Source organism: Chelonoidis abingdonii, chromosome 3 (genome assembly GCF_003597395.2).
Source record: "Chelonoidis abingdonii isolate Lonesome George chromosome 3, CheloAbing_2.0, whole genome shotgun sequence".
Taxonomy (NCBI): domain Eukaryota; kingdom Metazoa; phylum Chordata; order Testudines; family Testudinidae; genus Chelonoidis; species Chelonoidis abingdonii.
In genome coordinates, this window is record NC_133771.1 from 72,108,185 (window position 1) to 72,132,630 (window position 24,446).

The window sequence follows — 24,446 nt, forward strand, 5'->3', positions numbered from 1 at the left end:
ATAAAAGCCTATATTGTTTTTCTACCTGTACTTACAATTTGGAAACAGAAGATTAGAAGATAGAAAGAACCTTCTCATAGCTGAGAGACAGGCAAAAGACTCAGACCCCAAAAATTCCCTCCCTGACTTGGAAAAATGCGGTTTCCTGATTGGTCCTCTGGTCAGGTGTTTGGTTCCCTTTGTTAACCCTTTACAGGTAAAAGAAACATTAACCCTTAGCTATCTATATATGACAGGCCCCCTCAAGGATTGAACTCACGACCCTGGGTTTAGCAGGCCAATGCTCAAACCACTGAGTAGATCTATATAGCTCATTATGGAGCTGTTAGCTTGCAAAGAATACGAAAAATTAGATGACTCAAAGGTCATCCAATGCCAACAGGTAGACCGAAGCCCAATCATCTCACAGTCCTAGTAAGGAGTGAGACCACGGGCCCCTAGTTGGGAAAAACTTTTACTTTATGTATCAAGAGGACTAAGATGAAATTTGAAAGCCTCCCCAGTTTCCTTAACTAAAGCTGCTCAATCACTATTCTTTTCATAATGCTGCAGGAAAAGGAAAAATCACATTATTTGACTAATCTTAGAATACTTCAGGTACAGAACTGGAAAACAAGATGTTTATTTCTAAAATTTCTTAGCAAAACTATTTTAAAATAGACACTTTATCTTAGTCTAGCTATCCAATTTTGTCACAACACACAAACCTTCATAAAACGGTACATAGGAGATTTAGGCATTTTCTTTTCCTCTGCACCAGGTAGCGGCTTCCAGGTTAACCAGTACTCCGGATCTGTGGTTACAGTACTGTGCCAGAAGAACTCTAATATGCTACTGACCAGTTCTGACCACAGAAGAGACATTTCTTCATGGGATACCTAAAAGTGAGAGAGAAAAAAAAACTCAAGTCTCCTAAAATAATTTACTGGCAGCGCAAGAAAATTATTATGCTTGAAATGAGAAAAAACACTGAATAGAATGTGTGAGAGAAATTCTTTTCTGATGGAGATATTATCACCTTTAGTCTTCTTTAGCATCACAGAGTATGGTTTACATCACCTCTGAAAAAAACTATACTCCCACACAATAGCTTCCCACCAGGGGTCTGTGCCCAGCCGCAGCTTCCATTCTCTCCCTTCCCTGCATGGACGCACGCACGCACGCTCGCACACACACACACACACACACACTGTTGTGAGGTATAACTTCACAGGCCAAGTTTTTCAAACATAGCCTCTGTTCTGTGACTGTGCAACTTTGCACAATGGTGCGCAGAGTTCCACACGCCCAGAGAACAGATAAAGCCCTTTGACAATCTGGCCAAAAGTACTTGTTGAGAACTTGTTGATGTATTGAAGCCCATGGGAGCTACATGCTCATGTCACTGTTAAATTCTAACCGGCCAGAAGTGCTATAATCTATTTACCTACTATGTAGGCAATATGACACACACGAAACTAGGCCACACAATGTTATTCCAGACTGCAGGATTTGGCAAAAAATGTTTTATATTATATATACACATTAGTCATAGAAATGAAGACAAGAGTTTTAGACTGATCTATCTACAAAGCAAAACCATTACATATTGTCTTAATTTAAGTGGGCTACAATAAGTCAACTGGTTGATTGGTTTCCTTGAACGGTGTATCGTACCAATTAATGGGAACAGTACCATACAGATGTACAGATTTTAATGCTAGACCTGAGATTGTTTATAGGTCTCCTATTATATTGCTTTTGTGCTCATAACTTTTATTTGGCCTACCATTTCCCCCAAGTAATAAGATGTGTTGGAACTATTACTGTTGTAAACCTGTGAACTAGACACAGAAAGCATACTAGTATGTTACAGATATTAACGCTCATTCATGGAATTTTGAACACAAACTTCTGCAAGCCTAAATTAAACTAAAACTTGTTCTTACCTTATTGTGATGTAACAAGTGCCACAGTCCACACAGATGTTGAGAGGCAGCTGGCGTCAGTTTAAGGCAAAAAGCTACATACTGACTTAGCTCCGAACACATACGCACCTGTTGACTGCTGTTCTCCCTGTAGCTGAAGAAAAAACTATCAACAAAAAACTATGCTACATAGTATGCAACTTGAATGCACAATTGAACGAGAAAAAGTAATGTCTTGACTGTAGCAAAGAGGTGTGAAACAGGATATTCCTGGGATCAAAATCAATTATGTGACACTTTTTCAATGAGACCATAAACAAGTCATTTAGAGGCAATTTCACCCCTTCTCATTTTACTGTTCTTTTATAAAAACATGACTTTCACTGAAATCCTGACACTGTTTTGAGTGCACCAGATTTTTTTAAAGCTCCATTACGGAAGCTACTCTATAAACCTCATTTTCTCGGCAATGCAATAATGCAGAGTTGCTTTCTTCTAAGAACTGGTAATTAGTCATAAATCACACCTATATTTAGCCACTTGAAACAATGAAAATATTTACTGTATATACTCGTTCATAAGCTGAATTTTTTTAGTAAAAAAAAGGGTAGCACCAGAGAAGGGAGTCAGCTTATGAACAGGCATAGAGAGGGAGAGGTGGGACACAGCCCCTCCCCCCAACAGAGGGAGCAAGGAGAGGCCGCACAGCCAGCAGAGCCAGAAGGGAAGAGGTGGGGCCAGAGTCTCTCCGCACCTGGCCATGCTGCTCTCCCCCCAGCCTCTGAAGCGGCTGCAGCTCCGGGGCTGGCAGGCTGCAGCTGTGCCACTCGGCCTTGCCCCTCAGAGCAGACTGTGGTCGCCCGGCCCAGCCTGCTGGAACATGCTGCGGCCGCGCCGTCCAGTCTACCAGAGCAGCTCCAGTCAGGCCAGTGACATCCATTCCTGGCCCTCCCCAGATAAGGTGGGAAGGGATGGGATGGGGAGAGTGTGGGGGTCCCGGGCTAGGGGTGAGGTCATGTGGAGGGTGGTCAGAGGGGTTACTTTCCTGACTCCCAGCTTCTCCCCCACCCCAAAATTTCCCCATCAGCTGCTTTACCGGCCCATCAGGGTAAGCAGCTGGCACACCGGGACACTCTGTTTACTTAGGATTACATCTGTGCCTGTGGAGGCTCGAGATAAACAAACCATCTCAGTCCACAAGCGGCTTATCCTGATGGCCCAGGAGCCAAAGTTTGCTGACCCCTGAATTATAGGGTCAGCTTATGAACAGGTTATAAAAATTTTCCATTTTTACTTATCCATCTTGTGGGGGGTCAGCTTATAAATGAACTGGCTTATGATCAAGTATATGGGGTAATTTAATTCAAATGGCCAACTGTGTGTGTACATTTTACTTCTTTTTTTTTCCTATATTCTGTTTGCACAAATTGCACTTGTAAATACGTCCCTTTTGATGATGCTCATTGTGTTGTGTAGATCTCTTGCTTCTCAAGCTCTTATTGAACTTTTTACAGGAGCTCAAGAATACGACCATGAAGTCTTGACAGAGGACTGAGAATTAAAGGACTAACAAACAGGCTTAGAAAAAAAAATTACTTCCTAGTAAAACCATGGGCTTTCTTCTGGTGCTATCATAATCCATTCTACCGTTAAAGATATTTCTTTTTATAGTCTAAATATATTATTCCAGGTGGCTTGAACAGCAGAGTTATGCTATGCCTACATTGCAACTGAGGGGGTGATTCACCTGCTCGCAAACACATACTTTCGCCAGCTCTCATCAAGCTAGTGCAAAAGTAAATAGCAGTGTAGCTGTAGTGGAGGCACAGCTGAACTGTGCCTAGTACAAACCTGCCTGAAACCAGTGGGTATGTACTTGGCACTGCTCAGCCATGCCTCTGTTGCTATTACCAGTGCTACCACAGCTATGCTGCTATTTATATTGGTGCTAACTCAATGACAGTGAGCATGAATGTGTGCACCGGAGCAGAGAATCGCCCCTCCCACCTGGCCCCAGCTGATAATGTAGCCGTAGCTTTAGTATAATCACTTCAATAAAAATCCCATGTCTGCCCAAGAGCTGATGGCACGAAAGCTAGAAAATACTCAAGTTTAAACAATTTCTTAGACATTTCACTTTGGTTTTATGTCCTAAGCAGGGCCGATGCTACCATTAAAGCGAACTAGGCAGTTACCTAGGGCGCCAAGATTTGGGGGCACCAAAAAGCGGTGCCCCCAATTTTTATTTATTTATTTATTTTTAGAGTGGTTCCTCCCCGAGCGCATGGTTGCTGCTCCATTTTTCCCGCCTCCCAGGCTTGCAGCGCCTATCAGCTGTTTGGCACCGCAAGCCTGGGAGGGGAGGAGAATTAGAGCGGGTGCGGCGTGCTCGGGGAGGATGCGGAGCAGAGGTGATCTGGGATGGGGAGGTGTTGCACGTCTCCCAGGGTGGCACAGGGGAGAAGCTGCCACGGGGTGGGGGTGGGGGGCAGCTCAGGGCAGGGGGAGCTGCCACGGGGGGAGGGAAGGCGCAAGGTGGGAGTTTCCACCTAGGGTGCGAAACTTCCTTGCATCGGCCTGGTCCCAGAATGTGGTTTTGATATAGATAAGAATGATATATGTTTCACCTGTAAGCAAAGATAGTAGCGCACTGATCCTCGTAACTTGACAACAGATTCTAAATTTAATTTAAAAAAAAAGACTGCAGCTTCCCCCACCTTCTTAGACAGCCTTAGTTACACAATCTGCTGTCAGTTGTACTGCCAGCACTGCCAAAACTCCATTGCAGGCCACAGCTGAATCCTGCTACAGAGCTGGATTAATGAAGCAGAGTCAACTGACTGGGACAGTGTCTTCAGTTGAATTCTTCTCGATGCCAAGCTTAACTCTCCTGCTTTCAGTGTGAACATTGTAAATTCACAAACGTCCTTAATTCACCTGTTAATGGGGGATAAAAGCACATGAAGCACATAAACACTTATTTATCATTAACACTCCAAGCAGCAAATCTGAAAGGAACTGCTCGTTCACACAGATACAAATGAGAAAGAAAAATTCTAGATGAAATAAAACATAAGATAGATGTTTTGAAACTGTGCTTCTAACTGTACTTGACTGTCACATATAGGCAAATTATTTACTGGATTACATCTTCTAAATGATTACTCTGAGACCAGACCCTTGGCTCGCAGCAAGTGCTTTCTTTATTTCCCATCCAGTGGCAGCAGTTTTCAGACAACAGATTTCGTCCTGCCATCGGTTTCCCAAAGGCAGATCTCATCTCTAGGATGTTGATGCTTGCAAGTTTCTTTCACTGAGAGGAACAGACTCCACCCCAGTACCTGCAATGTAAAAAAAAAAAAAAAAAAAAAAAAAAAAAAAAAAATCCAAAAACAAAAAACAAAAAAAAAACCCCAAGAAAAGATATTTAAACAATCAATAGTTTTGTTTCAAAGGTTATAATGACATAATGAACATGATCAATGGCCCACTAACATTGTGCTCATGCTTTCTAAATCAGAGTACTTACACATGCAAATAGTGTGCAACTTTATGCACAATTTAACACCAATTCTTAATGCTTCATCTCCTTTATGTTTTCAATCCAACATTACAAAGATGGGTATGTTGAGGTAACTGGTCAATGGATTAGTATTTAAGATTCGCTTTGTGTAAATTGGAAAAGACAAATAAAATTACTAAAATGATGTGAAAATTAACACGTTCATCTCTCGCTGATCATCAGGCATGTACTACGTGTTAACAATTGTATGACAGTGTGTTTACAAAGACATACCTGGAACCATCTATGCTGTATTGACATTAACTAGTTTATATTGTTAAGTCTTTCTACATCCTGCTTTGAAAATGTACCGCAGTGCTTTTCATATTAGCTCATTCCAATAATGCATTAGCTGCTTAGGGAAGTTTGGAAGGATGGACGCTCCTTCCCCAAGCAATTGAATACTAGTCAATCGAATGCAGAATATGCCTCATAATTTAACAACTGAAGAGATAGCATCACCTGTTCAGTGGTTAGTGCTGCCATCTCTCTCTAAAGAAGCGAGGTGGGGAACACTGCAGAAGGCTGAAGGCAATTTTAAACGGCAGCTCTCTAAATCAGGGTTTCTTAAATTGGGTTGTCAGAAAGTGTCAAAGGAGGCTCAGTGAGGGGGAGGGAGGGCAGGGCAGGAAAGGCTATCACCAGCGGCGAGAAGCAGAGCACCACGGCTGGAAGCTGGTGGAGTAGAGCGGGCTGGGGCTGGGCTGCTCCACTTCCTGCCGCTGCTGGTGAGTAGTGGTGGGGGGAGGAGGATCCCTTCCCCCAAGCTCCCTCCCCCAAATGACAAGGCCGGGGCCAGGGCGAGGGAAGCAGAGCAGACTGCTCCCAGCTCCCCACTAATCCCCCCAGGCCACTCTGGGCCTGTGGGGCCCCCAAAAGTGGCCCCCCACAGTTCCTGCCTCCTAGACCCAGGAGGGAAGCCGGGGGGCTGCGTAGGGCACCCAAATGGTTAGGGATCGCCCTGCGCAGGGTCAGCTCCTGCAGCTCCAGTACCTGGGGCTGGCTGGACTCAGCTTCCCGCTCCAGGCACTATAATCTGGTGCATGGGATCCCAGTGCTGCTCAGGATTGGCCCAGTTGCCCCTTCATCATTCTGACAAGGGGCCAGACAGCCCAAATTTAGGCGGTGGTGCTGCAACCCTATACGCCAACTTGCAATGTCACTTTCACAAATTTGGCCTAGCCCCCGTCACAAGGGCTGGGCCAACCTGAGCAGTGCTGTGATCCTGGAAGTCACAACACCTGCAGTGGAGAGCCAAGCCCAGCCAGGCCCAGGTGATAGGCGCAGCAAAAGCCACCAATCTGGTATACAGAGACTATTTATTTAATACTTATTTACTTCTTATTACATTACTGTGTATATTATGTATTGTGATTAAGAAATATTTGGTAAACCACGTTTTTTGTACTAAAGATAGTTACAGGGTCACAACAGACCATCAAAGTTTACAAGGCCTGAACCAAAAAAAGATTGAGAGCCACTGCAGGAATCCTGATCATTGAGTACTATCAGTGTGAACAGTTTGGGTATATGACCCATTCAAGGGAAGTGAGGGTGAGGCAGAAGTTAGACTGAATGAAGGCTGTCAAGTAGGAACCAGGGGTAAATTTTTAAAATTATTTTTTAAAAGTACCCAACTTTCAAATCCCACTTTCAAACATGATGTTGGCCCCAAGCCCCAAATTTTTAGAAGTATTTAGGCATTATGTTGTAATGTATAACTTATTTGAAAGCCTAAGTCTCATTTTCAAAAGGAATTTAGGTGCCTAATTCAGTTACAAGTGGCACAGAGGAGCACAGCAGTGCCTAACTACCTTTAAAAATCTGGGCCCAAGAGCCAGATTGTAAACCTAAAGATATAGAGAGATGACTACCGGGATTGAAATCAATGGGAGTTAGACACACTAGGTACTTCTGAAAATTCCATCAAGCACCTACTTGAATCTTTAGGTGCCTTCGTGCCTAAATACCTTCTTGCCTTTTGAAAGCTAAGACCTACTGACTTTCAGTAAAGTTAGGCTCCTAAGTGCCTATATCACTTCTGAAAAGGTGATTTAGGTTTACTTTTTAAGTTAATTCTTTCAGCAGTTTACTCTTTTATAGAAGGCCTGGAGGTAAAACTGTCAACTAGGCCAAACTAAAATCTACCAACAATGATTTGGTTTGAAAAGGCATGGTGCAGTTCACACTGGGGGTGTACCTCCCTTGTTCTGCCTAGTTTGAAATTCACAAATATCCAGGACTACTTTACAGCAGAAATATCTCCATACTCATGCAACACCCTAAGCTGTTTGTTGAAGAACTGCTTCTCTGGACAACCCATCAAATATGTTGTTACTAATTTAGACAGCTGATACATTTCAGAAAGAAATTCGTATTAAAAAAATGTTAAAATTAGCATTAGTCATTCTTATGAATCCAGGGAAATCAGTGTGCCTGTTCATTGGCGTGGGAAATGAGTATAATAGTACAAGACCCCTAAAGAGATTTGCTGAGAGCCTTAAGGAATGTTTGTGATGTACTTCAACATCCTTGAAAGCAAGGTGCTATAGTTGTCCAAAACATTCTGTTACAAATGGAATAATGTACCTTGAAAGGAAGAGGTCTCCCAAGAGACATCTGCAGTTTCTTTACACCAATAGAAATACCAGCAGGACTGGCCAAACAGCTCTGAATCTGCTGTGAAACAGACTGAATTTCCTTGGAAGCCCTTCAAGCAGAAAGGAAATAAGTTTTCAAAAAGTCCAAGAGGGTAAAAGCAAAAAGACATGCAACAAGAAACTTCCATTTTTTGGTGGAGTATAGGAGAAAAAAGTGTGCTGGAGAAAATTACATATAGGCACATCTTCACTGAGGATGGGGCCAATGCTAAGAAACGTCAGAAGTTCTAAAACAAACTCATTCAGCTAATACAGTTGTGCTTGCAGTGAGAGTGGAACAGAACAAACATCAATACCTGTTCTTACAGAGTAAATGAATCTTATCAGTTTTGGCTGGTGTATTTTAAAAAGAACGCTAAAGTAACTGTTTAATATGGCCACAATGTAGCAAAGGGGTCCTGGGAGGGAGAAGGGGGCACTCTTCCAATTAGTTGCATTATGCATGAGCTAAACAACCTACTTGTGCTGCTCGTGTCCAGTCAGCATCTGAGGAATTCTGTTGATTAAATGCTTCACAACCCAGTGCCAGTGAAGCGATAGGAGTGCCAAGCCTGGAGAATCCACCGTCAGAGTGTCAGATGCTGCCCAAAACCGGTCACGCCACAGCAAGCAGTAGAAGATCTATAGGCAAATCAGGAAGGTTATAGCCTTCCCATCTCTGAAGCCTGGCATATTACAGTACATCTTGCATTGTAGTTGGGGCACTGATGTTCCTCACTCTGCTGCTCTCATAATTAGACAGTATTATGTTTTAAATCAAGAGATTTGTCCTCCACTGGTTTACCTACGTGTTCTAAAAATATTAGCAACTGTAGACTCCATTGTTAACTGATCCCCATCAGTGTATGAAACAGAGCACAAAGCAAGACGGACCTCCTTCAAGGATTTTACAATCTAAATTAGATATGGACAATACAATTCAGACAACACACCAAATGAAGAAGGTATAGCTTTAAAGCAGCAAAGTTATTGCTGGAGATTACCTTTAAAAGGTTTTGTTGCAAGAGGCTTTAAAACAGAATCTAGATGGAGGGGGAAACTGTTTCGTACATTATGGGAGAAGGAATTCCAAGTATACAAAGTGGCATGGAAAAAGGAGAGGGCAAGAAAGAGTGAAAGACACAAAGGCTATGTTAAAGGGCTATGTTAAAAGGGAGGTTGGGGGTGTTAAGTAAGTAGAAATGAGAGCAGAGATGTAAGAAGAAATAGACTTGTTCAGGTATGAGGGGATGAGAAAACTGAACTTGATGTAGAAAGTGAGAAGAAGCCAGTGAAGGGATTTGACGAGTGGCATGATCTATGTGGTGGGAAATTTTAACAAAAGCATTTTGAATTGTTTGAGGTGAAGGGAAGAGTTGATATAAAAGGAAGTAATGAAAGTATGTTGAAAACCTACATGTTATCTTAGAACAGTGGTGTTTAACCTATGGTCTGCAGATCCCTAGGAGTCCGCAGACTATGCTTACGAATTCCAAAGGTGTCTGCACATCCATTTGAAAATTTTTAGGGGTCCGCAAATGAAAAAAGGTTGAAAACCACTGTTTTAGAATAAAGAGTGGTGGATAATGGACACAACAGTTTACTATAAATTTGCAGATTGGCGTAACCTGTTACACATGACACCATACAAATGATCACATTCAACATTCTAACCACAACCCTGCCGTTTATTTCAGAGTCCACGGGACTAAAAATGGAGAAGCTCCTCCAGAATTCTGGATCATAAATAACTGTAGTAAGAGCAATTTAAAAACTCGACTCACCTCATGCACACTGTCATCTGTTAAGGTCACTTGAGATGACTTCACCCAGTGTAACATAAAGGCATCCCAAAGTTCAAAGAAAGCGGCAAGATTGGCCACAATAGCATGTGGAAGAGAGTTATAACTCCCTGGATCTTGATTTAAAGATTAGAACAAAAAAAAAAAAAAAAGAGGGGTAAAAGTTATAATATTCCATCTACACAAAGTAACACAGAAGAGTTAATCTCTGGCCACCATATCTCTCGATTACTGCCGTCACTGTTTGAAAACTTCAGTTTTTACTTGTGTAACTACGTATTTCCTCAGTATCTGCAGCATTCCCTATCACTTCTAAGTAGGTAGGATAGGGAATACTGCAAATATGGAGGCAACATAGGTCAGTCAACTAAAGGCAATTGTGAAGTGAAAGTCATGTTGTGACCGACTTTCTTCTGAGGCGGAATTCAAACTGTAAACTGATAAAATTGCAGGACTGAAACTAAGCTTTTCCTGAGATAAAAAAATCCACTAGCCACAGATCCCATCTCTTTCCCTTTATTACATGCAGTTTAATTTCTTCTCTGCTCGGGGAGTTAAGTATGGCCAGTGAGATCATGTGCCACTAGCAGTGAAACAGTTTATGTGTATGTTACACTGGGAAAGTTCAGAAAGAGGAATTCTTATACCATGACAAGAAATAAATTGTCAATTGGGAAAGTGACAGCATCACAGAGCAAAAAGGTAAGACCTAGCAGATTAGCTACACAGACCCTTCTCTCTTTTCATTTGTCATTCTACTTCTCATCTGGCCATCAAGTCAACTTATTGCAGTTTCTCAGTGATCCAGAAGGACAATGATCTTTAGACCACAGAACATATGTAAGCTTTGATATTTAGTCAGTTTTTGCCCATGCATTCTCTGGAAAAGCACAAACAAAACTAAACCTGCTCAATGCAGTTGGCTCAGCAAAAATACAGAATACATGATTAAAAATCCAGCTGGCAGAGTAAATGCCAATCTTTACTAACCCAAGTTTACAAAATGATGCTGTATTTAATAAAATAATTTTAATATTAACTTAATATCAACAATACTAGTGCCAAAAAGTTGCTATACGAGACACTGATTGGTGTTTGTCATCAAGTCTTCCCACTTAAACTACAAATGCACATTGCTCCTGTTGCAAACCAAAAGGAAGTGGAAAGTCTGAAGAAGCTTTACTCCTCTCCAATTTCCACTAAACACCCTTTTTATAGCAGTTACCAATAAAGGCATGCAATGTCACTCTCTCTACACATATACATATTTGTTTAGGAGAGAGAAATTATCCACACATACTCTACTCTACTAGAGGGGCGAACTTACTCTACTAGAGTAATATTTTATCTTGCTATAGCTCTAGTCTGCATGCGTTACATAAATGTATACAACCTTCACACATACAATGGGCAGTATAAAATCATGCTTGGGGTAACTGAGCTTTTGAAACTGAATCTTTTCTTATTCATTAAACATATTATGCAGTAAAAGAAACAATGAGATCATCAGTCCTACCTTTATGGAACTCTAGAGACATTCTTAAGGCACTAGTTCTCAACTTTTTGCTAGTAATCAAGTTCTTCTCAATATAGTTCCTTTTTTCCCGGTCAAGAAATAATATTGCCCTGAATTAAAAACAACATAAAGGTGTTAGGAAAAGTCGGACATGACCAGCTGAAAAGCCTCTATACCATATTAGGGAGGGTAGAGCATATTAGGAGATTTGATATCTCAGTACTAACTATCTGAAGCGAGAATCAAAAGTCTGAACAGTGACATGTCAGATAGCTTAAATCTGGCCTGCAAAGGATGTTTAATTGAAATTTCAATTTTTAGACTTTCCTGGAACACAAAAAAATATTTTTCTGTCTATTCACAAAGGAAAAGGTACTCCGCAATTATGCTGCAGAATCCATGCAACTATAGGTGAGTATGTGGGAAGTTAGCATTTGCCAGGTGGCAAGAACCATCTTTTTACTCTGAACTCAGTTTTACTTTATAACTTGCCCATTCACCCCCTTTTATTTAAAATGAAGAGCAATAGGGGAAAGGGAGCCTAGTTGCTTTCTTCCCTACAAAAAGTTGTTTTGAGTCTGAAGTCAGTAGCATTACAGAACCACTTTTATGCTTTCTGCTTCTCCTCCTGGTTCTATTTTTTGGGGGGGAGTGTTCCAGAACAACTGCTGCTAAACTACCACGTGCTCTTCCCCTATGCCATCAGCAGAGGGGCAGTCTCCAGCCTGTCTGTAACCCAAGAGCAAAAGCAGGAGCTGAAGATTTAGATTTTCAAATGTTACAGCCAAAAAACCCAAGCCTAGCATTTTAGACCTTATCTGTCAAAATTTAAGCAAAACGCTCACGAGGAACATTGGCAATAATCACAACAGCATTGGCTAGAATCACAATGTTAACTTCACAAGCCACCAGGCTTCCCCTCTCCATTTTTCTTAACCCACCGGTTTGCTACAGACATCAGAAGGACAAAAAGCTGATCTGTGTGTTCCACTTCTGTGTCAAAGTTCATTGAATTTCTAATGATATTCAAAAACTGCATATTCCATCTTGGATCCAGTGGCATCACTTGTTCATCTGGTAAGGCAAGCAGTTACAGAGAAAGACAGTGTTTTGCCAAATAAAAATAGTATTGCTTTTCTTTCTCCACCCCTCCAAGAAATAATTACGGATTTCCATAAATGTAATGAGAGAGACCACTAGCAGAACTGGGGTATCACCAACTGCAATGGACAATTTCAGCATGCAAATAAGTCTCATGAGGTCAGCTATTCTTTCAACTATTTATTAATTTTGGGGATGGGATAATCTCCAGTGCAGCCATGTGAGAGGAAGAGAGGTACAGCGGGAAAGCCCCTTCCCACAGAGTACCCACGTGGAAGGCAGCAGTAATTTGACTGTAGGCCGTGGAAACACAGTGATAAGTGCGAGGTGGTCACTGGTTAGGGCACCAGGAGGGCACTTCAGATACAGGTTCAGTTCCCTAATTCACCACAGACTTCCTGTGTGACCTTGGGCAAGTCACAGTGTCTGTGCCCCAGTCCCCATCTACACACTAGGGATAACAGCAATTTCCAAAGCTCCAGAAAGTTTCTGCCATCCCAACAGGCAGGTCTTACTACGGCATAATACTCCTGAGGAGGTGCACTTTCCGGCCTCGTCCTGCACAGCTCTAGATTAAAGCCGTATCTTTATCATTCTTTTGAAATCTATCCATTCCTTTGTGAATTTCTGTAAATGCCAAATGTTAACCTGAGATACAAGGTGGGTGACGGAATATCTTTTATTGGACCAACTTCTGTTGGTGAGAGAGACAAGCTTTCGAGCCACACAGAGCTCTTCTTCAGGTGTGGGAAAGGTACTCGGAGCATCACAGCTAAACACAAGGTGAGTAGACTGTTTAGCATAGGTAAGTAGCACATATTCTAGAGGACCATTCAAGGTGGAGTGGCCTATTACCCTAACATAGTAACCATGTTTTTCAACATTACCTACTTCTAACCAAGAGAATGGTACAAGAGTAGCACTCTCCATGGTGCCACATGTGTACTGTATAACCACTTTCAAAATATTTCAGAAGGAACCACACTCCAATTTAAGGCTAATTCCAGTGAACTTCACAATATTTTGCATATCACCAATCCACCGAACTTGCAAGTTCCACTTTCAGAATCATAATGCGTAACTATTTTTGTTAAGCAGTTAAGCTGTGACACATTCAGAACGCAATCTTCCTGCAGTCTTCACTCCTTTAAAGAAAAACAGGAAGCACAAATGACTGGGGGGATGGGTGGGAAAAGGAGGAGGAGGAAGCAAAGGTACCTGTCATGTTTGGCTGTAGCAACTTGATCACATTACTGATTGCAGCAGAGTGAGGACTGGAGTAGAAACTATTCAGCGATGCAGCACCAGCTTCTAGCTGAGCGCGCACTGAATCTGTAGGTGAGAATAATAGTTAGGAGTGTTTAGATTTGAAGGTACAAAGCACAGTCAGTCAACAAAAATACTCAAGATGTGCCAGCCAAAATCTCCTCTGCCCAGTTAAGGGTTGCCCTCTTTCTACACTAACTGCAGATAGCAGATCAGTCTTTCAGAAGGCCCGTAACAGTGTGCACTGCAACAATCTGATCTCAATCGGCTTCAGATTGCTTAGTCTTGATTGTCAAACAGATAAAGCAGTGTACAACACAAGAAATTGACACATGGGAATTTCCATTTACTGCTACGATTTTTAGGGTCTGGTTTTCAAAAGTCACTGCAAGTGACGTATCTAACTCCCATGGATTTATTTATTATCTATCACTGATGTTTTCTACAGAATCTAACTTTCAGTCAAATAATTTTCTAGACATTTGCAATATTTTCTGGTTACAATTTCAGATTATAAAAATTTTATTAAGATCTTAAAAAAAAAAGAGTGAACGATACAGAGTTTAAGCACAGAAGTTTCTGGTTATCAGGGAATAACATACAGATTATCAAGGGTGCAAAGTTTGGTTAAGATCGGGTGGCATAAGGAATACATAATCTGTAATATCCCCGATTGGGGGTAAAAGGTTGATGGATCAAACTACAGACATTGAGATATGAGGGTATGAAGTTCATAAAGTGGCTATGTTCAGATGTGGAGTATAATGAGTGGATATGATGATGAGGATGGATTGACCCTCTAACACACACATGGTTGTCTGGAGAAAAATAATAGCATTGAGAGTGTGAATCCTATCCATTGCAATGTGATATTAATGAATATTGGGATTTTCAAAGGATCTTAAGGGAGTTAGATACTCAAATCCTATTGAGCATTTAATTCCCTTCAACTGGGATTTTCAAAGGAGCCTAAGTCTTTATTTATGATGATCATTTAAATGCCAGCATTGTGAACTATTACACTGGTGATAGTCTTTCCAAGCACGCACAGTTATGCAGTTTTCCCCTGTGGCTGTATGTTCCATTCATGTGAAAGGATGTCCCAAACAAATAAGGCTGCAAGGTTTAAATACCCAAATACTCTAGAATAATTTGTTTAAATCTAGGAGGGGTTGGCCACATACTAGCATTCTCAGTCTCAGGTGGCTTCTGCAGGCAAGTGACACAGCTTTCTTGTTGCTAGAAACCTCTCAATTATCTGTTTCAATTAAGCAAATGTAACAAATTAATTTACAAAAAGCATTTCCAAGCCTAGGTAATTAAACTGGTCTATCAAATATTTATTACTTTTTGGTCTGCCTCCTTCCCATCTAACACTCACTATTTTGAGTGGTTACACATCACACAATCTCAGGAAAACCCCAGTTTCGCAGAGTTTTTCTGGCTGTCCTGCTAATTTATTTAAGACTAGTAATCTGTAAACATAATTGCATCATTGTAGAGTTTTTACTGCTGCTGTGAAGGAAAAACAATGGAGAGAATTAAATCAGTCTGTGGTAAGTATAATAATTAAGAATAATACCTACCAAGCACTTGTGCTAGATTCTTGGTTAAGTGATTAAGCCATTTAACTCTCAACAACCAATCCTGATTGGATGCCTTTTCTATGAACAATTCAACAGAAGTAGATAGGACTTCAATTTCATCTGTCCAATAGGCATCCATCTGAACCGTACTGAAACGGAGACTCTCTGAATTAGTGGATTGCATAACTTTCTGCAAATCTTGCAGCGTAAGTGGTAGTGTTCTGAAATGAATGAAAATAATTAAGGATAAATAAGTGAAGACTAGAAAAAACCCTTTGTAATTCCAAAATGAGTCAATTCTCAAAGTCAAATTACTGATAATTACTATGTAAAGTATCATCAAATAAGCTGCACAATTTATGTGAACAGTCATTTTTGCCCCAAGTGGGTAACTATTTGAAAATATCCTTATTTTCCAAATTCACGTAGCTTTTGTTTTTAGAAGAAGCTTATTTGGATTTTTAAATCTGCTTTCTCATTTCTAACCAAGTTTAAGATGTCTACTACCAGCAACTCAGTATTAAGGTTACTTCATACACACACATGACAAAGCATGGAGCTTTACAGCTTTACAAATTACGACTGAGTCCCTGCACCAAAAAGAGTCCACAACGTAAGAATACAGGTAAGGATAGGGGGTGGGGGTGAGGGCGCGGGGGAGAAGGAAGAGAGGACACAGGAGAAAAACAATGTTCCTTTCTGATTTTCAGATTAATATTTAATTTCAGTATGAACTTCTATGCCTTGCTCTGCCACTGACTTGTCACATGACACTGTGCCTCAGTGCACCTAAAGATTTGCACAGGAAGGCACCATCCCTGCCTCCGGGAGTTTACAATACAAATGAACTCTAACTGAGGTTTTGCTTCAATGTTGTGAAAGTTTGAAAAATTGGGCATGAAACTGACTAGAGGAGCTCTTTTGTTTGCCCACCACATGCAGGACTCAGATCTGGCAGCTCCATTTGGTAAGGAGCTCAAAATTTGAAGCTACTGGACCAAAATCTCACAAGGAAATGTTCTCAAATATCAATCAATCCTCGTTCTGCCAGTTCAAAGGGAGCATAAGAACCTTTTGTGGTTATTCTGTTTCTGGATGAAACCACAGAGTACAGAGCAGTGCTAGTATATTCAAACCTAAAGTATTAGCCACACAGTTTTGAACTTCAAAGGGTTTGGATCCAAAATGTGTTGGGCCAGTTCTTGATTGGACTTATTTGTGCATCTCCAATGTTGACATTTACTCTATGCTTTAGACCTGTAATGGTCTCCTCCATTCTGACACAGGACGTTTCAACTCTTCATTCAAACCCTCTCTTACAGGCTCTCTTTTCCACTATGCCCAGCAACTAACCTTTCAGAGTAAGAATGTGGGCACTCACCTTCCTAGTGTCAGGATATTCAATGTATTTATTAGACTACTTAAACTGGAAGGTAGATCACTTGGTCAGGACAGAAAAAACTGTGTACACTATTGGATCTTAATTAAATTAATTTGTAGGAAAACTGGGGCAGGGCTGGGGAAGAGAATGAAAAGATACTTAAAATCTAGGATGACTTGCGTTGCCCATTTCTATATAAAATGTATAATTCTGAATATCTGAATCCAGATAAATCAGAACAAAACAAAACATATTGAGAGTTCAGAGTAAATGTAAAAAGTTAGCCATACATCCTTGACAGAAGAGCATTGTGGTGACACCATTTACTGATAGTGGGAACAGTAAACAGAGTGTTAAACCTGTATTATTTGTTGCTCATTCTTTAACCAAAAAGCGTCTCTTGCCCACCTGCTGTTTTTCAGGCTCAGTCTGTTCAGACAATATGCTAGGACCTGTCCGTCACTCTGGACTGTAGAAAGAAGTGAGTCTTCAGCTAGAAACAGACCTGTAGGTAGAGAGTCTGGCCACAATCCCATCGCTAGCAGGGAGTCACCCCAAGTTTCATGGGAAGTCAGAGCTGAAACATGCTTCATTACCAATTCCAGCACAAGCTAAAACAGAAGACATAAAGCAATTCAGATTATGTATTCAATCATGCATTCAGATACTACTACTTAGTTAGGGTTTTAATTAAGAATATACATAATCTTACTTTATTATAGATTTCATACCAAAAGATCCCAAAGCACTTCAACCACAACTGAGACATATGACACTTTGCTGCTCTTAACAGCACATAACAGTGAACAGAAATATAGGAAGCAAATATCACCATATTCAGGTAGAACTTCAGGCTGACAGAACAATTCCTCCAGGCTGTAATTTGGCCAGAGCTACTACCTCTAACTTTTGCTTGAGGAGACACAGAATGTACATAATAAATTAACAGACCTCATCTTTAACCCTCATCTTAAGAGACAATGATTCACACTACAGAAGTGGAGTAAGGAGGCTAGAACTAGCTGGATTTCCCTGCTGGGGAATTACCTAGCACACATGTTCATATTAAATGCCCATACCTACTGCATGCTCACATGACCTCTACTGCAACCCCAGTTTTAGGGGAATGCCAGTAGGCAGGAACAATGTGTCATGGAAGGCAGAGGTAGCTGAAGTGCACTGTACACTTCAGCCATTGTGTGGCACAGAAAGGCCTCTTGGGAAACCACTGCAGTATGGGTTAAATCAGAGTCTTCCCAGGGGTACTTCAGATTACACTGGGCCAAAGAACCCCCTAGCACCCACAGAATCCAGGAAGTGTAAAAACAGTTTAAAACTACTTTTCTCTGCTCTCCATCAGGCTGCGACTCTTGACAGGAGCAGCTCAAAATTGGGACCTGAAACTCCCAAGAGCACAATGGTCTCCAACAACATGCGAGGGCCCTTCACAGGACAGAGCACTGCTTTCAGAATCACCAACCCTCCTCCTGGCAGCATTCCTTTCTAGGCATTTCGATATTGTTGTCCATTTGTGAAAAAACACAATACAGTTTTAAGGAGAATGAAATATTTACCTTTTGGTTCATCTGGGACTGCTGTGAGCGGACATATACTTCCCAGCAAGCTCTGTAAAAACTCTTCGCTAAACCAAGGCCTCGACGCAACTGTTGTACAATCAGCGTAGCAGCATGAATCAAAGATGACAATGACAACACAGAACCTGAAAAGGCACTGAATATTAATATCAGCCAGCCATTTTTGTAGAACATTCCAGATGCTTTAATTTGCCAACACCCTCCGTTCTGACCATGCTCATCTGCTGAGGGTATATACTATCACTGTATAGTGCCTTGCAGCAGAGCACCCAATATTAATTAATTATGCCTTGCATCACCCCCAGGCAAGATAGCAAATATCCCCATTTTACAAGCGGAGAAAATGAGATCAAGTTAAAGTTAAAGAGAGCATCACTAACTTAAAAATCACTTTTTTCCTGTAAATGATTATAGAAAGACCTAAAATTACAGTCTTTGAAAGAGTACAGAAATGTCTTTTTTCCTAGCTATTCAGCTATTTGGTCCTGCCATGAGGGCAGGGGACTGGACTCGATGACCTCTCGAGGTCCCTTCCAGTCCTAGAGTCTATGAGTAGCACTCTGTACAGTCAGTCAGTCTCCCTTCCTCAGCTATATGGTCACACTCAAGTTTCCCATGGGTCTATTATGCAGCCACATGGAAAAACACTCTTTAAAATGTTATTGTAAAATTACAAAAGCATACCTGCTTTAAATACCAGGCCTAAACTTAAAATCTAGATAATTTTTTTTCAAAAGTTAAGATGGTTGTGTCATTTTAAGACTTCACTGACAAAGGAGATAGATGTGTTGCAGACATGACATACTGGTCATGCAGAAGGAAATTTAAAGGAGTACAAAGGACCAACACACCACTTTAGCCTTTACCATCAGGCTTGAGTGATACAAGAGCCTTGTGCAAGTCTTTTCTACTGTGTTGACTTTCAACCAGAATAAGTTTATTGTCATTCACAATCTACCTTCCCTCCCGGCTAACCCTCCATCCCAATCGGCAGACTCTTGCACAATTCATACCAATGTAAAGACAAATCATAAGTGTGTGCTGGGTTCTCTTGAGCTTTATAATTCACACCTAGTCCTTGAAGAGTAGAAATGAAAGAAAAGAACTAATTATACTAAAAGCATCTGCCTCTCTACTTTAACTGGACGTAACGCACATTGGAGGGACCAAAATACTCCAGTCTTAACATTCAGTGCCAAACCTAGGGCCACACAAGATATGTAATGCCCAGATAGGGAGTATTTACCAAACTGTTAAGAGGGCTTGTCTCACCTGCTATAGTTTCTTTAGTTTCTGAATGTACAGCCATGAGTGCATCACATACACTATCTCCCAGTAAGCCCAGTCCATGCAGCAACACTTTCATGTCCAGATTGTCCAATAAATTCCCATCACTTTCACCAGGAATGTAAATCTCAATCCCACGGTTCCTCATGGCTCTGGATATTTCCCCATGAAAAGGATCCATTGAAAGGAAAAGCCTATTAAATATGCGTAACAGATTAATAAAATAATTAAGATCTCACTTTAGAACCACTAAGTTTGCTCTGCAGAGAATGCCACAGCAAATACAACAACCAATTAAATCATGCTAATAAAAGGTTAAATATTGAGGAAAGAGAGGATACCTCCCTTCCAGAGTTCTCAGAGATACATGATCCCTATCTGTATTCCACAGTGGCTATGCATGCATTCCACATGCCTGAAACTGGAAGATTCTTGCTAGTAGTATCCATTGGTCAGTACCCAGGCGCTCTCTCTTTCTACTATGAAGTCAAAGAGTCATAGACTTTAAGACCAGAAAGGATCATCATGATCATCTAGTCTGACCTCCTGCACATTGCAGGCCACAGAACCTCACCCACCCTTACAGCACGCCTGTAATAGACACATAACCTTTATCTGTTTTACTGAAGTCCTCAAATCATTATTTAAGACTGAGGGTATAAGAGGAAGTGCGCAGACCACCCATCTCTCAAGTTCCTTCTCTACTATGATCCAAAGTACAGGGGAAGAAGGGGTGGTAGTAGAATATAGACAGGGATGTCTCATCTCGAGAAACTCTGGTTATGGAAGGTAGGTAACCTCTCTTTCTTCAAGTGCTGGTCCCTATGGGTATTTCATTGTGGAGGACTGTCAAAACAGGACTCATGAAGGATGCATCAGTTGAGAAGGCATGCACAAGGGCATAGTGAAGGTATGAATGGAACTCCACATGGCTGCTTGGTATATGTAAACAAGAGGTACTCCCCAAAGTGAAGTTGACGGAGTGGGAGCACACACGATGTGGCGGAGGAATCTCAGACAACTAACAACAGAGAAAGACACAACCCAAAATCCACTTAGTCTTTGTGATGATCTTGCTCTCTCAGGCATTCTGCCAAGGCAACCAAAAATCTGAGTGAATTCCTAAAGGTTGTTTTTTTTTCTCTTTGAAGATGGAATGGAGTCTCTGTTCCTCTTTAGTAGTGTGAGGCTTAGGAAAATATACATAAGGTTATGTACTGATTTATATGCAGGTTGGAGACTACTTTGGGGACAAATTTAGGGTGGAGTCATGAGGAAACCGTATCTTTATGGAATATGATGTAAATGTTTCCTCATGACTCCACCCGAGTCCCACATACTAGGGTGGGGTGAGGTAATATCTTTTGTTGGACCAGCTGCCTTCAAGCTCTGTGTGGTTTGAAATTCTCTCTCTCACCAACAGAAACTGGTCCAAAAAAAGATATTACCTCACCAACTTTGGTGCCAAAGTGGACTTTTCTACAATTACGCAGATTTCTAATGCTGTTAGGATTGTAAGCAAGGATGAAGTCAATGACATTACCTCCTGATGAGATTTCCCTGTCAGGAAGAAGGGGAAGCAGTGAGGTGGAGAGGAAAACCCCCAAATGGGAAAAACAGACTCCCCAGACCCTAACTATACTAAAACTATCTAATAAGATATGCTTTTGAACTATTTACAAGTCAAGTTGAAAGAAAAGTTTTGAGGACACTGGAGTGTTCCATCTCACACCATGCAGCGGTAAGGAGGACTTGGAGAAGTGGCCAGTCTGTACTGTACCTTATAGCCTTGGTTCAGAACATGAGGGGAGACAGTACTTAGGTGTGGACCAAACAGACATTACTAACAAGAATCTTCCGGTCTCAGGCACATGTATACCACAGTGGGCCAGCACTCAAGAACTTACTTGAGCAGATTCCCATTGAACTCAGTGTGAGTTCAGTTTATGTAAGTTCACCTTAGCATAACGACACAAATTTATGTTAACCGCCCTTTGAAGTTATTTGGATCAATTCTATAAAGCACCCTCTGCCTCTATTCTGCCTTTCTGTTTGGACAAAAAGAAGTGTTAAACCCATTCAGCAAAGACCCAAAAACACAGGCAAATCCTCCTGTGGTCATATGTAATTTAGATTTACTAAATTAACTCAAGTTTTACCCTTTTATAATGACTAAAGGTTTCCCACCCCCACCCTCTAACCAGACTTTTTTGCTGCAGAAGGCTATTTAGATGTGAAGAGAGATTTTGGAGGACAGTAGAAAACCATCCAACTGTAACAATGCTGGGGGTGCTTTGTGTATTTAGAGCATTTAAATTGCCACCACCACTGTAATTCGTTTCTCTCTCAAATCCCAACAAACATATAAAGTAAAGAAATGGAGCACCTGAAATTCGGATGAGGGGCAATAGTAGGGGTGGTGCCATCTATCACACCTCTCTCACTCATGGTAAGGACTCCCCCAGGTTCGAGTAGAGCATTCAAGCGGTCCAGCACTGATGGACTACATTCAAAAGAAAGTTTACATGAGTTTCAAGTCATCTTTCATCATCAATCCCACCATTAATCAAAATACAATAAATTCAAAAATGAAGAGCTGAAGTGATAAATCAAAGCAGTTGGAAAAGGACACAGTATCTAGTTACTAAAAGTTATCAGACAAAAATTTTCTAAAGCTGAAAAAGTTAAAGACTGAAGGGCCAAGTGAACAAGGGAGGTAGACAGAGGTTTATTAATTAAAGAAATTAAATTACTGGATGCTCTTACTTGCAGAAGTTGACATTGTCCATTAAAAGCCAGTCCCCAGACTGCAACGCCTGAATCAACATTCCATCAACCCATTCAAAAGTGCCATGACTGTTACCATCCACAGACTGAACAAGCTGCAGCCTGAAATGTCGAAATTCTTCCATCAGTCTCGAAAACTCTGAAACAGAACACATCTTGTAATCACTGCTTCTATTACTGGCCGAGACAACCTTCATTTCCAGTGGAGTGACAAGCTAGTAGTTTACTGAGTAAACTAAACGAGTCATTGCTGGAGTTCACATTTCCTCCACATTAGAGGACTATGCAATTTAGGTCCTTATGCCCAACGGGATCCATATGCCCAAGATCTACATGGATACAGGGTCTTGCTAGGGTGGATACAATTGCAAGATTTGGAACTTAAGAGTCTACTACATCTAACACAGGAGTCGGGGTTGATAGATACTAATGGTGCATTTTTACTAAATGCTGAAAAAGGCAGTTGACAGGATTTAATTAGAAATGCATCATCCTCCTGAAATTGATGAAAATGTGTCCACTTTATATTCTAGACATTAACTTTAAGAACAAACAACCCCAAGGTCCCCTCTTCAGAGGGGCAAGACAAGGATGCCAACTATATCCATTACCACTTCCTTTAGCTTTGGAAATTCAGCCACTGGAATTGGAAAAGACAGTGGTAAAAATCTGTGGAGAGGAATATGCAATAAAATAAAATAATCTTATATGCAACAATATTCTACTATTAAAATCAAAAGGCTGATATCAATACAGCTGTTATCAAACATCTCTCAATTTGGCCTTGTAATTGGTTATCAAGTTGAACTGGGATGATTTATTATTGTCAATTTAATCCAGCAGTTCCCTTTCCTTCCATTTGTTTGTTACATGCATATATTTTGCATTCCATGAACTCTGCACAGGCACAGGAGTCCACCCACATCAAACTCACTGAAGTTCTGGGGTTCTCGATTATAAACTCTTCGAGGCATGAGGAGTCCCTCATTACATATTTGTAAAATATCCAGTACAAGACGATTTTGGCTGCTGCACAGTACCATAGTACATTTGTATAATAAAATAAATTTGACAAAATCACCAATAAAGAACCATTCTAAAAGATGAACTGAGTGTTCCAAATGCAGAGTTTCATAGTAGCTTCAGAAATAATCAATGAAAAACCAGGAATCATTCTCAACATTTCATTAGCTCTATACCTTGCCACAGAGGCATCTGTACTGGAATATTTAATTTTCAGTGCTTTGATTTCAAATAAGCTCTGTACATACCTGCTTTTGAGTAAGAGTTTATTTTGCTGTTTAGTCGCTGGATAAGTGCAAGTATTCCCTCTAGTTTGTTCACCAGTTCAGTTGTGACATTTCTACTTCCTTCACCCAGAGATTTGGGTTTAAAGTTAAGGATGAAACTGCTCCAAGCACGCAACACAACTTCAGCATCATCTGGACAGATTTCAGTCAGAAGGAGACTGTCTCTTATTAGTGTCCTCACAGCACTCTCCACTTTCTCTAGTAGGCATTGCCATGGCCGAATGACATCAACCTGCAACATTAAGCAGTTACGATATCCAGGCAGCCATAGTACATAGATTCTATTCAGTGCTTTAACTCTAATGTCACAACTACAATATATAGTTGGATAAACTACCTCCAACCCCCAACATTTACCTGTTCAAATCCACCTAAGAGTTCAGTTGTATCCATAGCACTGTTCATTGCCATAACCTTTAATCGATGACCTGTCAGGTGGGCCAGAAGTTCAACAAGGCTGGTCTTCCCAACAGCTGCAGGACCCACCAATATGATCATCCAGCCCATATGCACACATTTCATTATGGACTCCAGGGACTGCAGGGAATGATGTAAAAGAGACAGACGTCTGCACGGGGGAGGAATATAGCTGCCACGAGCAAGAACTGAGTAGCCGATCTAAAAAGAATGAATAAAAACATGCAAGTACGTTGATGGGAAGGGATGGAGGCAAGAGAAGGGAAAATGGGAGCTGAAGTTTGGGGTGA

General features: G+C 41.0%; 1 protein-coding gene and 1 long non-coding RNA gene across 2 annotated transcripts in view; one reads left to right on the forward strand and one right to left on the reverse strand.

Annotated features, from left to right (window-relative positions):
• LOC142046567 (uncharacterized) overlaps positions 1-24,446 on the forward strand; it is a 1,033,250-nt gene that overhangs the window by 322,525 nt on the left and 686,279 nt on the right. The window lies entirely within an intron of this gene.
• The window catches only part of MDN1 (midasin AAA ATPase 1), a 217,883-nt gene that overhangs the window by 78,438 nt on the left and 114,999 nt on the right, over positions 1-24,446 (reverse strand). Inside the window, exons 42-58 of the mRNA XM_075063473.1 lie at positions 24,097-24,357; positions 23,701-23,971; positions 22,409-22,568; positions 22,029-22,145; positions 19,628-19,836; positions 18,335-18,480; positions 17,169-17,371; positions 15,380-15,600; positions 13,746-13,859; positions 12,368-12,500; positions 11,427-11,536; positions 9,893-10,026; positions 8,590-8,750; positions 7,998-8,179; positions 4,832-4,844; positions 1,929-2,061; positions 708-878 (exon numbers count right to left, since the gene is read on the reverse strand). Of these exons, the coding sequence (XP_074919574.1) occupies positions 708-878; positions 1,929-2,061; positions 4,832-4,844; positions 7,998-8,179; positions 8,590-8,750; positions 9,893-10,026; positions 11,427-11,536; positions 12,368-12,500; positions 13,746-13,859; positions 15,380-15,600; positions 17,169-17,371; positions 18,335-18,480; positions 19,628-19,836; positions 22,029-22,145; positions 22,409-22,568; positions 23,701-23,971; positions 24,097-24,357 (2,739 nt within the window). The remainder of the gene's footprint in view (positions 1-707; positions 879-1,928; positions 2,062-4,831; positions 4,845-7,997; positions 8,180-8,589; positions 8,751-9,892; positions 10,027-11,426; positions 11,537-12,367; positions 12,501-13,745; positions 13,860-15,379; positions 15,601-17,168; positions 17,372-18,334; positions 18,481-19,627; positions 19,837-22,028; positions 22,146-22,408; positions 22,569-23,700; positions 23,972-24,096; positions 24,358-24,446) is intronic.